This window comes from Ranitomeya variabilis, chromosome 2 (genome assembly GCF_051348905.1).
Source record: "Ranitomeya variabilis isolate aRanVar5 chromosome 2, aRanVar5.hap1, whole genome shotgun sequence".
In the NCBI taxonomy this organism is placed as follows: domain Eukaryota; kingdom Metazoa; phylum Chordata; class Amphibia; order Anura; family Dendrobatidae; genus Ranitomeya; species Ranitomeya variabilis.
In genome coordinates, this window is record NC_135233.1 from 702,207,815 (window position 1) to 702,223,403 (window position 15,589).

A 15,589-nucleotide genomic window follows, 5' to 3' on the forward strand; every position below is an offset into this window, starting at 1 on the left:
ACTAGTGTCGGATGATGGGAGCAGTTGTCCTATCAGCTGACACCAAACCAGTAACCGGAGGTAAACTTTATACCTCCGATCACAGGTGAGAGCTTATTCTGTCTTTTGACAGCATGGGAAACGTGGCTCTCTGACCGGTGTGGATGTTTCACCACCATTCAGAAGTGGTGTTTTCTGTGCCATCATGCACATGACAGCGCCGTAAACATTGAGTGTTCAGGCCACCTATTCAAGTGAACTAATTGCAACTGTTCGGCCTAACGCACTGGACCTGAACATCCAGGTGTCCACCCAATCTCTAACGGAGGGAAGAGATGTATTCAAACAAAACTGGAAAATATCAGTGATTCCAGTCTGTGGCAGTGCCCAGGTATCACTGCTCTTTTCCTGTTTGTTTGGATCATTTTTGAAGGATCTAATTTAATGTCATGACTCTGTTGTTTGGTATCCTGGGACTAGGGGCTCCTTCCCTGTCCCTAATGCTAGGACCTCCCTAACTTACCCTGTTCCCCGGATTACTTCTGATGGTTTAGATGGGGTCACGTACCTTGCTTTAGCTCCTCAATCTGCCTCCCCCCATCCAGGGAAGAGGGGAGTAGTAGTGCACCGTAATACACCAACTAGACTAACAAGGTAATAGGAACAGGGATAAAGAAAAATACCAAACATATAAATCTACTCACACATACAGTATAACAGAGGAATACATCGAAAAGTGGTTGATGGGGTAAAACCAAAGTAGAAGAAGAAGGGGAATAAGCACACACCCAAAACCTAGCAACTGTCAAAGATAAATACATCAAATGCCTTCTCAAATATCAACCAACAACCTCCAGCCATGCAGCAAAAGCTCTCTCTGACAATGAGTGATTGCCAAAGCCCAGATTGTATAGGAGATGAGAGTGGCTAACAGTGAACAGCTGAGCCTTAATGCAGGAAAGCTTACAGGACCTCTCAACTGAGCAGATTGGCTCGGCACTGCTAAAAGAAACCAGTACCATTTAATATGAAGGTGAAGTGCTTCCAATCAGTGCAGGAGTAGTAGAAATCAGAAGCTGCGGTCTTCTGGCTCTTCTCTGTCCCTTGACATTAAGGACTTAACTAACTTGTTTCTAAATGGTAAAATTATTAAGAAAGCCTTTCTATCAAAATTATTATCATCTTAATATACTGCTGCCATCATATTATGGCACTATGCACTTACAATTGCTTATTTGCCCTTATACCCAGTTAATTCTTCTATTTTATATTACGTCTATGGCATCACATGATTAAAAACTGACTATCTGAATCTTTCTAAGCTTTATGAAGAAACCAGAGGTCAATTTTCCCTGTATGAGTCATAAGTCACTGCAAATGTCTTTTGAAAGGGTAGGGGGAGCAGAGAAACTGGGTCAGGAGTTGATGAGAGGAATGATAAATGCAAGGACAGGAGACTTCATGTTTCTACATAGAGCAGAGAAAAGAGAACAATAAGTTGGGTAGAAAGGCAAAATGAGCAATTGTAAATACACAGTGCTATATAATATGACGACTGAAATAAATTAAAAGGATAAAACTTTGATGTGAGTGCTTCATTAAAGTGGCTACAGTTAAGTAACAAGCTTATTAAAATACAAGGCAGAGCTAGCATAGTGTAAACAACAAAATCTCACCATCACTGGAGAAGTGCCTTGGAGGCTCATGAGATCCTGTTCTGCATGCTTGGATCCAATAACGCAGAATTTCAGACTGGTGTTTGCTAGAAAATCTGAGCTTTTAGAAGCGCCTTAGTGAGATTTAAGAGCAGTTTTCACAATAAATTATATTTAGTTAAATAACCAATATGGGACTACTTCCTCTTTTAATAAATAAAAGTAGAAGTTTTGAGTATATTACTCAATTGGTAATATAGTTCATATAGGTACTGACAGATATCAATATCATTACTAGTTAAATATGGCAGTACGATGGTCTTTCAAGTTACTGTGTCCTCAGGTTACAATATTTTCAACATACACTACTTTTTCATGGGTCAATGTACTCTGAAATCACATTCAACATGCAATATTACAATCACTGACTGGCTCCCCCAGTGTCACATATAATTAGCAAAATATGGCTGTCTGTAAAAAACAGCCAATCAGCAGGCTAGAACACCTGTATTACTAAAGTAAATTCCCTGGTTTAGTAGCACTTCCTATAGTACAGCATAGGACAGTATTAAATGTTTTGTACTATTCTCTGTCTGTGCCAGGATGAAATGCTCCTTTACAGACAGGGTGAGGGCAAATGCCATTATATTTTCTAGTACGTGGTGTGAACAATACAGGACCGTTAAGTAAATTCTGCTTTCAATATACAGTGTACAAATGTTTAGGTAGAGGTGGAAAAAATTGTACATGTATGAATTCTTTCAGGAATAGAAATGTTGACAGTTTATTTTTATCAATTAACAAAATGCAAAGTGAATCAATTCTTCCAGGTACACTGGCGCATAGTTTTTGAAAGATCTCGGAAGGAAGGATTTTACAAACATCTTGGAGAACTAACCACAAATCTACGGTAGATGTAGGCTTGCACACATTCTTTTGTCTTTTCATGTCATCCCAGACAAACTTAACAATGTTGAAACATCATGACTTTCAGGACTCTTTGTTCTTCTTTCCGCTGCAGATCATTAATGAGTTGGGTTGTATGCTTGAGGTCATTGCCCTAATGCAGAATACATTTGAAACCAAACAAACTTCACACTAGTATAGTATTATATGATGAAGAAGTGTCTGCCTGTATCACTCAGAATTGAGGAAAACAAGAATTGGGCAAAATTGACCAAAAAACAAAGCCAGATAAAACAAACATAACTCTTGCTTCTCTATGAAATTGGAAGATTTCCAGTAGTTCCATCAGCTCAGAAATGGCAGAAACCAGTGACACCTAGCTACATTCATGTACATTTCAGAAAAGGCTGTCCAGAAGTCATATTCATGACAGATTTTCAGCCAAAAGCATACTTTTAACATGAAAACATGGTAAAAAAGCAAATATAATGCTATCTCTAATGCTAAAAAATACAAACTGATGCTTATCCATCATGCAATACCATCAGGGAGGCAGTTGATTATCTCCAAATTGATATTGTAGCAGGACAGCGACCCAAAGCACAGAACCAATGCCGTTAAGAACTACCTATATCATAAAGAAGAACAAGTCAATCAATGATGATATGGCCCCCCGCAGAGCCACAGTCTGTGTGGGATTACATCAAGAGACAGAAGGATTTGTGTATGTCTAAATGCACAGAAGATCTGTGTTTAGTTCTCTAAAATATTTATTACAACCTCCCTTCTGATTTCCTTCAAAAACTATAAGAAAGTGTACGTAGAAGAATTGATGCTTTCATTCTGTTTTGAGAAAAAAATGGGATCACATCAGATATTGATTTTATTTACATTTCTCTTGTGTTTATTCACTTAGAATTTTGTTAATTGATAAAACTATTAAAGGGGTTGACCACTACTTTACATGTTTTTTTCATGGAAACTAACTGCCAGCTGAGAATCTCCTGGCTTTCTGTGATGTCACATCAGATTCTTTCTCAGTCCAGAGCCCTGGAATCTGTCGGGTGGGTGGTCTTACTGCATGGTTGGTTAAGGCATACTACATGGGTGGGAGTGACTGCATTCAGCTGAGTTCACTGAGTGTCTGTGAATGCTGCCAGCTCTTCCTTGCATTTGTATGTATATAGCAGGATACATATACATATACAGGGTGGGCCATTTATATGGATACACCTAAATAAAATGGGAATGGTTGGTGATATCAACTTCCTGTTTGTGGTACATTAGTATATGGGAGGGGGAAATCTTTTCAAGATGGGTGGTGACCATGGCAGCCATTTTGGATCCAACTTTATTTTTTTTCAATGGGACTTTTCAAGATGGGTGGTGACCATGGCAGCCATTTTGGATCCAACATTTTTTTTTCAATGGGAAGAGGGTCATGTGACACATGAAACTTATTGAGAATTTCACAAGAAAAAAAATGGTGTGCTTGGTTTTAACATAACTTTATTCCTTCATGAGTTATTTACAAGTTTATGACAATTTATAAAATGTGTTCAAAGTGCTGCCCATTGTGTTGGATTGTCAATGCAACCCTCTTCTTCCACAGACACACTGATAGCAACACCGCACAAGAAATGCTAGCACAGGCTTCCAGTATCCGTTATTTCAGATGCTGCACATCTCGTAGCTTCACAGCATAGTCAATTGCCTTCAAATGACCCCAAAGATAAAAGTCTAAGGGGGTCAGATCGGGAGACTTTGGTAGCCATTCAACTGGCCCACAATGACCAATCCACTTTTCAACTTCAAAATGGCCACCATGGTCACCACCCATCTTGAAAAGTTTCCCCTTCGCATATACTAATGTGCCACAAACAAGAAGTTTATATCACCAACCATTCCCGTTTTATTAGGTGTATCCATATAAATGGCCCACCCTGTACACACACTGCTGTATACCATGTGTAATGTACATACACCATGTTGTATTTTCTTTATAATATGAATAATATCAGAATTCTCTCAATTCATCAATCAACAGATCATCCCAACCATATATCCATCCCATCAACCATAGCACTGAGGGGGAGTACAGGAGGTTGTACTAATGCTGTGTGTAATGTGAAAAGTTGGAGGGGCTCAGGCAGAGTTACAGGTCTGTCCTCACTGCTGGCTTGCAGCTCAGAACAAGGAATGATGGGAAAAGCCCTTCTTTTGCTCTGATGACTGACAGAACCACTTTTTAGTGCTTTAATCCTCTGCAAATCTTTTTGGCCATTACTTCTTCTACATTTTTATTTTGCAATGAGTAATATGAAGATACAATCAACTGCATCTCCTAAAACTTCACTAATACTTTGTTTTCTTTGTCCAGAAGAACCTACAAAGCAACTAGAGCCAGAGCCAGAAAAAATTATTGAAGGTAATTATACATAATACAAATTTGCACACTGATTACACTAGTGCTTCCACTTCAATATATACAGCTGAAATATGTAAAGCACTGGATGTCTTTGTGCATGATAAAACCAATATAACTAAAGACAAATTGTACTGTATAAGGTTAACAAACATAATAAACCAAGAACCACGGAATATACAGTAAGTCTAGAGAGTGACCCAATTTATACTTTGCTGCCAGACATTCCAACTAGGATTATATGATAATTACTGCTGCATAAAACTGGTAGGCCATGTGCACACATAGGGTCAGGTCCCTGCGGGTTCTCCCGCAGCGGATTTGATAAATCTGCAGGGCAAAACCGTTGCGGTTATCCCTGCAGATTTATCACGTTTTGCCTTGCGGTTTCCACTGCGGGTTTACTACTATACTATTGATGCTGCATATGCAGCAATATGCAGCATCAATAGTAATGTTAAAAATAATAAAACATGGTTATATACTCACCCTGTGACATCCCGATCTCCTCGGCGCTGCCGGTCCGGTTTCAAAGATGCTGTGCGAGAAGGACCTTCGTGACGTCACGGTCATGTGACCGCGGCGTCATCACGGTCATGTGACCGCGACGTCACCGCAGGTCCTGCTCGCACAGCAACCCATCGACCGGACGGCCGCGTGCAGCGCTGAGAGGTGAGTATATCATTATTTTTTTTTTTATTCTTTATTTTTTACACTAATATGGTTCCGAGGGCCTGGAGGAGAGTCTCCTCTCCTCCACCCCGGGGACGATCTGCACATTATCCACTTACTTCCCGCATCGTGGGCACAGCCCCATGCGGGAAGTTAGCGGATCAATGCATTCCTATGGGTGCAGAATCGCAGCGATTCTGCACAAAGAAGTGACATGCTGCGGGTTGTAAACCGCTGCGTTTCTGCACGGTTTTTCCCGCAGCATGTGCACTGCGGATTGCGGTTTCCATAGGGTTTACATGTTAATGTAGACCCAATGGAAACTGCTGCGGACCCGCAGCTGCAGAAACGCTGCGGGTCCACGGTAAAACCCGCAAAGTGTGAACATGCCCGTACACTGCTAGCTGTGTCTGGATAGTAAATAAGATTGGTAATTTCTAAGGATGTTCTCCTATTGTCTCTTCTCCTAATGTAGGTAAAATTGAATAGTATTAACTATATTTTTCTATAAATAAAAATTTTATAGTGGGTTAATTTATTGTATAAAATGCCCATGCCAAGACTACATATAAAAGCAGGTATGTGGAGTAAATCAAAGAAAGGTGGCAATCACCACAAGCTTCAGAGAATATGACTGTATTCAAACAGGGCTGCTGGGGCGTTTATCTCCTGTCAGTGTATCGCCGGTCGGGTAGAGCGGTCACATATCCCGATGTGACTGTTCTACACCTGAGATCATTTGGGGACAATCTGGATTACCTTGGACTACGGCGGACAGGGAGTATATGTTGGTTTTTATTTTACGTTATTTCTAGGAAACGAAGGTGTAGGAGATTAGGTGTGCAATGAGTATAATGTGTTTTTAATTCTATCTGAGTATGTATGTATTATGTGAATAATGAATATGTATGTTATTTTACTCTTTTTTTAACAGTGAGCACAGGTGGCGGTAGATGATACTACTCTCCCATCAGCGGCACCTGTTGTCTATGTTATTAGTGACACGAGAGATATCCCGATGGGAGCAGTAGTCTCATTGTCCCAGGCACTGGCAGATGATACTATTCTCCTATCAGTGATACCTGCTGTCACTTTTATCAGTGACACCAGACATAGCCGGATGGTAGCAGTAGTCTCATCGGGCCAAGCCTGCTTCACTGCTGCAGGTCACAGTCAGCTGCGGAATCACACTGACATCTGCCAGCATGATCCCGCAGTGCTCTGACCGACTATACTGGAGGTAGCGTTACTGCACACACAGACACCTGCACACACCCGCAGACACATGCACATACACACAGACAGCTGTACACACACGCAGACAGCTGCATACACACGCTGACAGCCTTATACACACGCAGACAGCCGTAGACAGACACACATATTCTCCGCTAAATTTCAAAATGCAACATTGTTCACAGCAGTGACCTGGGAGTCAGAATTGCTTCCAGGGGTCTTCCCCATGCTATTCCCATGTCATTTGAGCACTTTTCCCATCAATTTCCATAGTTTTTAGACCCTCAAAAGTCCTCTGGGGGGGTCACAACAAGAATGCTAGAGTTTCCCATAGACTTACATTGGGCTCGTTGCTCGGGTCGAGCACTTAAGCATTCCAATTTGCTCAACCCGAGCAACGAGCACCTGAGCATTTACATTCTTAATTTCAATAACATGTATTTTTCATTTTTATGGTAACTGTATTGCTGTATTACTTACCTACAAAAAGTAAATTAAATCGTGCTAGTGGATTGCTACATTTTTATTTTTTACATTTAAACTTTTTAAAATACAGTATTTAGTCTTGCTGAATGTTTGACCACAATAAATTCTTAAGCTTTAAAATCTTTTTTAACCCCTTCCTGACATCGGACGTACTATCCCGTCGAGGTGGGGTGGGCCCGTATGACCACCGACGGGATAGTACGTCCAGCGCGATCGGCGGCGCTCACGGGGGCCGGGGATCGCGGCCGGGTGTCAGCTGCCTATCGCAGCTGACATCCGGCACTATGTGCCAGGAGCGGTCATGGACCGCTCCCGGCACATTAACCCCCGGCACACCGCGATCAAACATGATCGCGATGTGCCGGCGGTGCAGGGAAGCATCGCGCAGGGAGGGGGCTCCCTGCGGGCTTCCCTGAGCCCCCCGCAGCAACGCGATGTGATCGCGTTGCTGCGAGGGTCTTACCTCCCTCCCTGCCTGCTCCAGACCCGGATCCAAGATGGCCGCGGATCCGGGTCCTGCAGGGAGGGAGGTGGCTTCACAGAAGCCTGCTCAGAGCAGGCACTGTGAAGCAGCCTGCACTTCTCTCAGATCGGTGATCTGTCAGAGTGCTATGCAAACTGGCAGATCACCGATCTGTATTGTCCCCCCCTGGGGCATAGTAAAAAAGTTAAAAAAAAAATTTCCAAATGTGTAAAAAAAAATTCAAAAATAATGAAAAAAAAATAAAAATATTATTCCCATAAATACATTTCTTTATCTAAATAAAAAAAAACAAACAATAAAAGTACACATATTTAGTATCGCCGCGTCCGTAACGACCCGACCTATAAAACTGGCCCACTAGTTAACCCCTTCAGTAAACACCATAAGAAAAAAAAAAAAAACGAGGCAAAAAACAACGCTTTATTATCATACCGGCGAACAAAAAGTGGAATAACACGCGATCAAAAAGACAGATATAAATAACCATGGTACCGCTGAAAGCGTCATCTTGTCCCGCAAATAACGAGCCGCCATACAGCATGATCAGCAAAAAAATAAAAAGTTATAGTCCTGAGAATAAAGCGATGCAAAAATAATTATTTTTTCCATAAAATAGTTTTTATCGTATAAAAGCGCCAAAACATAAAAAAATAATATAAATGAGGTATCGCTGTAATCGTACTGACCCGAAGAATAAAACTGCTTTATCAATTTTACCAAACGCGGAACAGTATAAACGCCTCTCCCAAAAGAAATTCATGAATAGCTGGTTTTTGGTCATTCTGCCTCACAAAAATCGGAATAAAAAGCGATCAAAAAATGTGACGTGCCCAAAAAGTTACCAATAAAAACGTCAACTCGTCCCGCAAAAAACAAGACCTCACATGACTCTGTGGACCAAAATATGGAAAATTTATAACTCTCAAAATGTGGTAACGCAAAAAATATTTTTTGCAATAAAAAGCGTCTTTCAGTGTGTGATGGCTGCCAATCATAAAAATCCGCTAAAAAACTCGCTATAAAAGTAAATCAAACCCCCCTTCATCACCCCCTTAGTTAGGGAAAAATAAAAAAAAGTATTTATTTCCATTTTCCCATTAGGGTTAGGGTTAGGGCTAGGGTTGGGGCTAGGGTTAAGGCTACAGTTAGGGTTGGGGCTAAAGTTAGGGTTAGGGTTGGGGCTAAAGTTACGGTTAGGGTTTAGATTACATTTACGGTTGGGAATAGGGTTGGGATTAGGGTTAGGGGTGTGTCAGGGTTAGAGGTGTGGTTAGGGTTACTGTTGGGATTAGGGTTAGGGGTGTGTTTGGATTAGGGTTTCAGTTATAATTGGGGGGTTTCCACTGTTTCGGCACATCAGGGGCTCTCCAAACGCGACATGGCGTCCGATCTCAATTCCAGCCAATTCTGCGTTGAAAAAGTAAAACAGTGCTCCTTCCCTTCCGAGCTCTCCCGTGTGCCCAAACAGGGGTTTACCCCAACATATGGGGTATCAGCGTACTCAGGACAAATAGGACAACAACCTTTGGGGTCCAATTTCTCCTGTTACCCCTGGGAAAATACAAAACTGGGGCTAAAAAATAATTTTTGTGGGAAAAAAAAGGATTTTTTATTTTCACGGCTCTGCGTTATAAACTGTAGTGAAACACTTGGGGGTTCAAAGTTCTTACAACACATCTAGATAAGTTCCTTGGGGGGTCTAGTTTCCAAAATGGGGTCACTTGTGCGGGGCTTCTACTGTTTAGGTACATTAGGGGCTCTGCAAACGCAATGTGACGCCTGCAGACCATTCCATCTAAGTCTGCATTTCAAATGGCGCTCCTTCCCTTCCGAGCCCTCCCATGCATCCAAACGGTGGTTCTCCCCACATATGGGGTATCAGCGCACTCAGGACAAATTGGACAATAACTTTTGGGGTCCAATTTCTCCTGTTACCCTCGGGAAAATACAAAACTGGGGGCTGAAAAATAATTTTTGTGGGAAAAAATTTTTGTTTTATTTTTAGGGCTCTGCATTATAAACTTCTGTGAAGCCCTTGGTGGGTCAAAGCACTCACCACACATCTAGATAAGTTCCTTAGGGGGTCTACTTTCCAACATGGTGTCACTTGTGGGGGGTTTCTACTGTTTAGGTACATTAGGGGCTCTGCAAACGCAATGTGACGCCTGCAGACCATTCCATCTAAGTCTGCATTCCAAATGGCGCTCCTTCATTTCCGAGCCCTTCCATGCATCCAAACGGTGGTTCCCCCCCACATATGGGGTATCAGCGCACTCAGGACAAATTGGACAACAAATTTTGGGGTCCAATTTCTCCTGCTACCCTCGGGAAAATACAAAACTGGGGGCTAAAAAAATAATTTTTGTGGGAAAAAATTTTTGTTTTATTTTTACGGCTCTGCATTATTGACTTTTGTGAAGCCCTTGGTGGGTCAAAGCGCTCAAAACACATCTACATAAGTTCCTTAGGGGGTCTACTTTCCAAAATGGTGTCACTTGTGGGGGGTTTCAATGTTTAGGCACATCAGTGGCTCTCCAAACGCAACATGGCGTCCCATCTCAATTCCTGTCAATTTTGCATTGAAAAGTCAAACGGTGCTACTTCCCTTCCGAGCTCTCCCATGCGCCCAAACAGTGGTTTACCCCCACATATGGGGTATCAGCGTACTCAGGACAAATTGTACAACAACTTTTGGGGTCCAATTTCTTCTCTTACCCTTGGGAAAATATAAAATTGGGGGTGAAAAGTTAATTTTTGTGAAAAAATATGATTTTTTATTTTTACGGTTCTGCATTATAAACTTCTGTGAAGCACTTGGTGGGTCAAAGGGCTCACCACACCTCTAGATAAGTTCCTTAGGGGGTCTACTTTCCAAAATGGTGTCACTTGTGGGGGGTTTCAATGTTTATGCACATCAGGGGCTCTCCAAACGCAACATGACGTCCCATCTCAATTCCTGTCAATTTTGCATTGAAGAGTCAAACGGCGCTCCTTCCCTTCCGAGGTCTCCCATGCGCCCAAACAGTGGTTTATCCCCACATATGGGGTATCAGCGTACTCAGGACAAATTGTACAACAACTTTTGGGGTCCAATTTCTTCTCTTACCCTTGGGAAAATAAAAAATTGGGGGCGAAAAATAATTTTTGTGAAAAAATATGATTTTTTATTTTTACGGTTCTGCATTATAAACTTCTGTGAAGCACTTGGTGGGTCAAAGTGCTCACCACACCTCTAGATAAGTTCCTTAGGGGGTCTACTTTCCACAATGGTGTCACTTGTGGGGGGTTTCAATGATTAGGCACATCAGGGGCTCCCCAAACGCAACATGGCGTCCCATCTCAATTCCAGTCAATTTTGCATTGAAAAGTCAAATGGCGCTCCTTCGCTTCCGAGCTCTGTCATGCGCCCAAACAGTGGTTTACCCCCACATATGGGTTATCGGCGTACTCAGGACAAATTGTACAACAACTTTTGGGGTCCATTTTCTCCTGTTACCCTTGGTAAAATAAAACAAATTGGAGCTGAAGTAAATTTTGTGTGAAAAAAAGTTAAATGTTCATTTTTATTTAAACATTCCAAAAATTCCTGTGAAGCACCAGAAGGGTTAATAAACTTCTTGAATATGGTTTTGAGCACCTTGCGGGGTGCAGTTTTTAGAATGGTGTCACACTTGGGTATTTTCTATCATATAGACCCCTCAAAATGACTTCAAATGAGATGTGGTCCCTAAAAAAAAATGGTGTTGTAAAAATGAGAAATTGCTGGTCAACTTTTAACCCTTATAACTCCCTAACAAAAAAAATTTTGGTTCCAAAATTGTGCTGATGTAAAGTAGACATGTGGGAAATGTTACTTATTAAGTATTTTGTGTGACATATCTCTGTGATTTAAGGGCATAAAAATTCAAAGTTGGAAAATTGCAAAATTTTCAAAATTTTCGCCAAATTTCCATTTTTTTTGCAAATAAACGCAGGTAATATCAAAGAAATTTTACCACTATCATGAAGTACAATATGTCACGAGAAAACCATGTCAGAATCGCCAAGATCCGTTGAAGCGTTCCAGAGTTATAACCTCATAAAGGGACAGTGGTCAGAATTGTAAAAATTGGCCCGGTCATTAACGTGCAAACCACCCTTGGGGGTGAAGGGGTTAAGCAATCAAAATTAGCTAGGTTACTACTTGTTGATTAGTGGGTTTGAAACCGATGAGATCTGCTAATAGGCAGAATAGGGAAGTTTTATCTGTGCTGGAATGAAGTTACACAACTGCCTATACATTCATTCCATATTGAGCTGACAATCTCTACATTCTGATACAGAATGATACAATCTCTACATTCGACATTCTAGCATCCCTAGAGAGATGGATGAATGAATAAATTAATGAATGTGGTTGTTTATCCGACCTACTGAAACATTTTGTAATGGAGATAAAAATGTTCAGTCATATTCCATATTCTGCAGATCGATGACTGTGGTCTAGACCCCACCCATCAGTAAGTTTCATGTATCCAAAGGATATGTGCTAACTTGTTATCACTAGACATTTTTTTTTCATTTTTATGCACATGATTGATCATAAAAAATAAATTCATTATGTCTAGCCAGAACAAAATTATATAATAAATAATAATATGAATTATTACCAATATAGACACATTTTCAAAATTTTTATGTTATTTATAGCCATAGACGAACTTGTTTTAATCCCATTACGCCATGTTTTAAGCTCAGGTTTGTTGGAAATAATGGTCTGTACTGATTGCATTTGATTATTTTTGCTCTAAATAATTATTTTCTGCTAAAAACTCAATGATTAAAGAAAAAAAACTTTTTTCAGCAGAGCCTGCAAAACACCTTGAACCAGAGACAAGAGAAATAATTGAAGGTAGAAAAAAATTGTACATTGGCTTTCATTGATAGAATGTGTTTAATAGAATGTTTTAACAATTAAGATCCTAAATTATATTGTGTACTGTATTTTAATATCAAATGTAACAGCAACTATTAACTGAAACGTTGTATCAGTTTTATTTGAATAATCTATAGCCCCACACATATAATTTTATTTTAATATGACACAGTAAAGTAACAAAAAATATTTTATACTTGCAATTAAATGTCCAATTTCATACAGAAATCAGGGTGAAATTTCTGGGTTGTGCAATCCCTGAATGTTCAGCACCTTTCCACTACCAACTTCAACTTCATACCTTTAGGCTACATGCCCACAACGAGGTTTTGGTGCATTTTTGATGCTGCATATCTTTTCTGCATCACAAACTCAGAATCTAACAGTTCCAGCAAAGTGGATGGGATTTATAGAAATTTCATGCACACTACTTTTTTTTCTCAGCGTAAACTCACCTGTGGTGTGTGCTTCAAATCTGCAATGTGTCAATTTCTCTACTAGGTACACTGAGTTTTTTGTACGAATTTTATCCATAGACCTTTATTACATGCAGAAAATCTGCAGGTAGAAGATCTACTTGTGTTTTTAGTGCGTTTCACCATTGGAAACGCAATAAAAACGCATATAATAAGCACCTAAGTGTATGAATAAAGTTTTCTCAAAGTCAATTACCAGGAAGAATCAAAAACAAAGCAGCTTTATTTAAAGCATGACACACTAAAAAGATACAAAATCTGCAACGTCAAAAACGCAATAAAAACTCATGCTAAGAAAACGCACACAAAAACTATATAAAATAACCTAGTCTAAATAATAGGTTCAGAAATTCTGCAGCGTCAAAATTTCACCAAAAGCTCAACGTGGGAACGTAGCCTTATAGAACCCAAAATCTTACTAACTATCATCAGAGCTGTTTTAAGCATTGGATGCCACCTTTTGGCTTAATTTTGATGGAAATAATGGTGTCTACTGACTGAGTTTCATTATTATTGCTCTAAAAAAATAATTTTTAATAAAAAATTGATGATTAAAGAAAAAAAAATATTTTTCAGAAGAGCCTGCAAAGCACCTTGAACCAGAGCCAAGAGAAATAATTGAAGGTAACAATTGTATATTGGCTTTCTTTGTTATAATGTGATAGATACAGTTCTTTATCAATTAATATCATTAATGTTATTGTGGAAGTGGATTTCTCATTTTTTGTATTTTTTATCAAACTTCCAAGATCACCTTTCACATGAAGCAGGGTATCAGTTATGTTTTACAAATTTATAATCCCACAAAAATATTAAAAAAAAAAAAAAATGACACAATAAAGCAAAGTAATGAAAACATGTTTTATACTTGTAAGTAAATATCCAGCTCTATATAGAAGTCTACATGACATTTCTGGGTTGTGCAATCTCTTAATGTTTAGCACCTGTCAACTACCGGCTACAACATCATATCTTTACAGAACTTTATCAATTAATATCATTAATGTTATTGTGGAAGTGGATTTCTCATTTTTTGTATTTTTTATCAAACTTCCAAGATCACCTTTCACATGAAGCAGGGTATCAGTTATGTTTTACAAATTTATAATCCCACAAAAATATTAAAAAAAAAAAAAAATGACACAATAAAGCAAGGTAATGAAAACATGTTTTATACTTGTAAGTAAATATCCAGCTCTATATAGAAGTCTACATGACATTTCTGGGTTGTGCAATCTCTTAATGTTTAGCACCTGTCAACTACCGGCTACAACATCATATCTTTACAGAACAGAAAATCTCACTAGTTATCAGAAGACATTGCAGCATCAGCTAAAAGACCTCTATTTACTGCATTAATACATTGGTTAAAAAGTACAAAAACATGTATTACACATAAATTGATAAGTGCAGTATTTCTGCAGTAGATAGCACTCTTTTTTATTCGATATTCTGATACTAAAAGATGAGGTGGTAGGTTTGGGAAGGTTCAGAATTTCCTGTGAAAGCACGGCCAAAAGTTGCGGGACTCAGTAATTAAATGGACTCTGTCAGCACAGAATAACTATTCAAACTAAGTCCAACCACTCAGTGCATCACAGCGGGGTCAATCATTTATATGCACCTTCCCACCTGCTTGTTTTCCCTCAATCTAACCACCCTCTTCTTTGATTGACAGCTCTGGCTTCATAAAGCCAGAGAAGGGTGCTGATTAGTGATGAGCGAATATACTCGTTACTCGAGATTTCCTGAGCATGCTCGGGTGACCTCCGAATATTTTTTAGTGCTCGGAGATTTAGTTTTCATCACCTCAGCAGCATGATTTACATCTGTTAGCCAGCACAAGTACATGTGGGGGTTGCCTGGTTGCTAGGGAATCCCCACATGTAATGAAGCTGGCTAAGAGATGTAAATCATTCAGCTGAGGTGAGGAAAACTAAATCTCCGAGCACTAAAAAACACTCGGAGGACCCCCAAGCGTGCTCAGGAAATCTCGAGTAACGAGTATATTCGCTCATCACTAGTGCTGATAGATGGAGAGCAAACAGGTTGGAAGTGTATATAAACTATTTGCCCCACCATGAAGCACTGAGTACTTGGTTGAAATAGTTATTATGTGCTGACCGAGTCCCTGTAAATGCTGGCATTGTTTTGCTTTGTGTTTTTTTTTAAATTACCTACACTTTAACTTTTATTTAAATATGTCACAAAGGGCTGAAATATCCTGTGGATTGGGGGAATTCACATCTGGTACTCCTACTGATCACTCAAAAGGCTTGTCAAAAAGGCAATGCTCAAGAGGCAGAAGCAATTAGATCTTCAGTGCACATACAGAGTGTTATGCAAACTACATAG

At 39.8% G+C, this 15,589-nt stretch overlaps 1 protein-coding gene across 1 annotated transcript in view; it reads left to right on the top strand.

The window, feature by feature from the left end:
- The window catches only part of LOC143807646 (uncharacterized), a 1,106,746-nt gene that overhangs the window by 713,127 nt on the left and 378,030 nt on the right, over positions 1 to 15,589 (top strand). Inside the window, exons 51-53 of the mRNA XM_077289447.1 lie at positions 4,921 to 4,968; positions 12,690 to 12,734; positions 13,811 to 13,858. Coding sequence (XP_077145562.1) covers positions 4,921 to 4,968; positions 12,690 to 12,734; positions 13,811 to 13,858 — 141 coding nt within the window. The remainder of the gene's footprint in view (positions 1 to 4,920; positions 4,969 to 12,689; positions 12,735 to 13,810; positions 13,859 to 15,589) is intronic.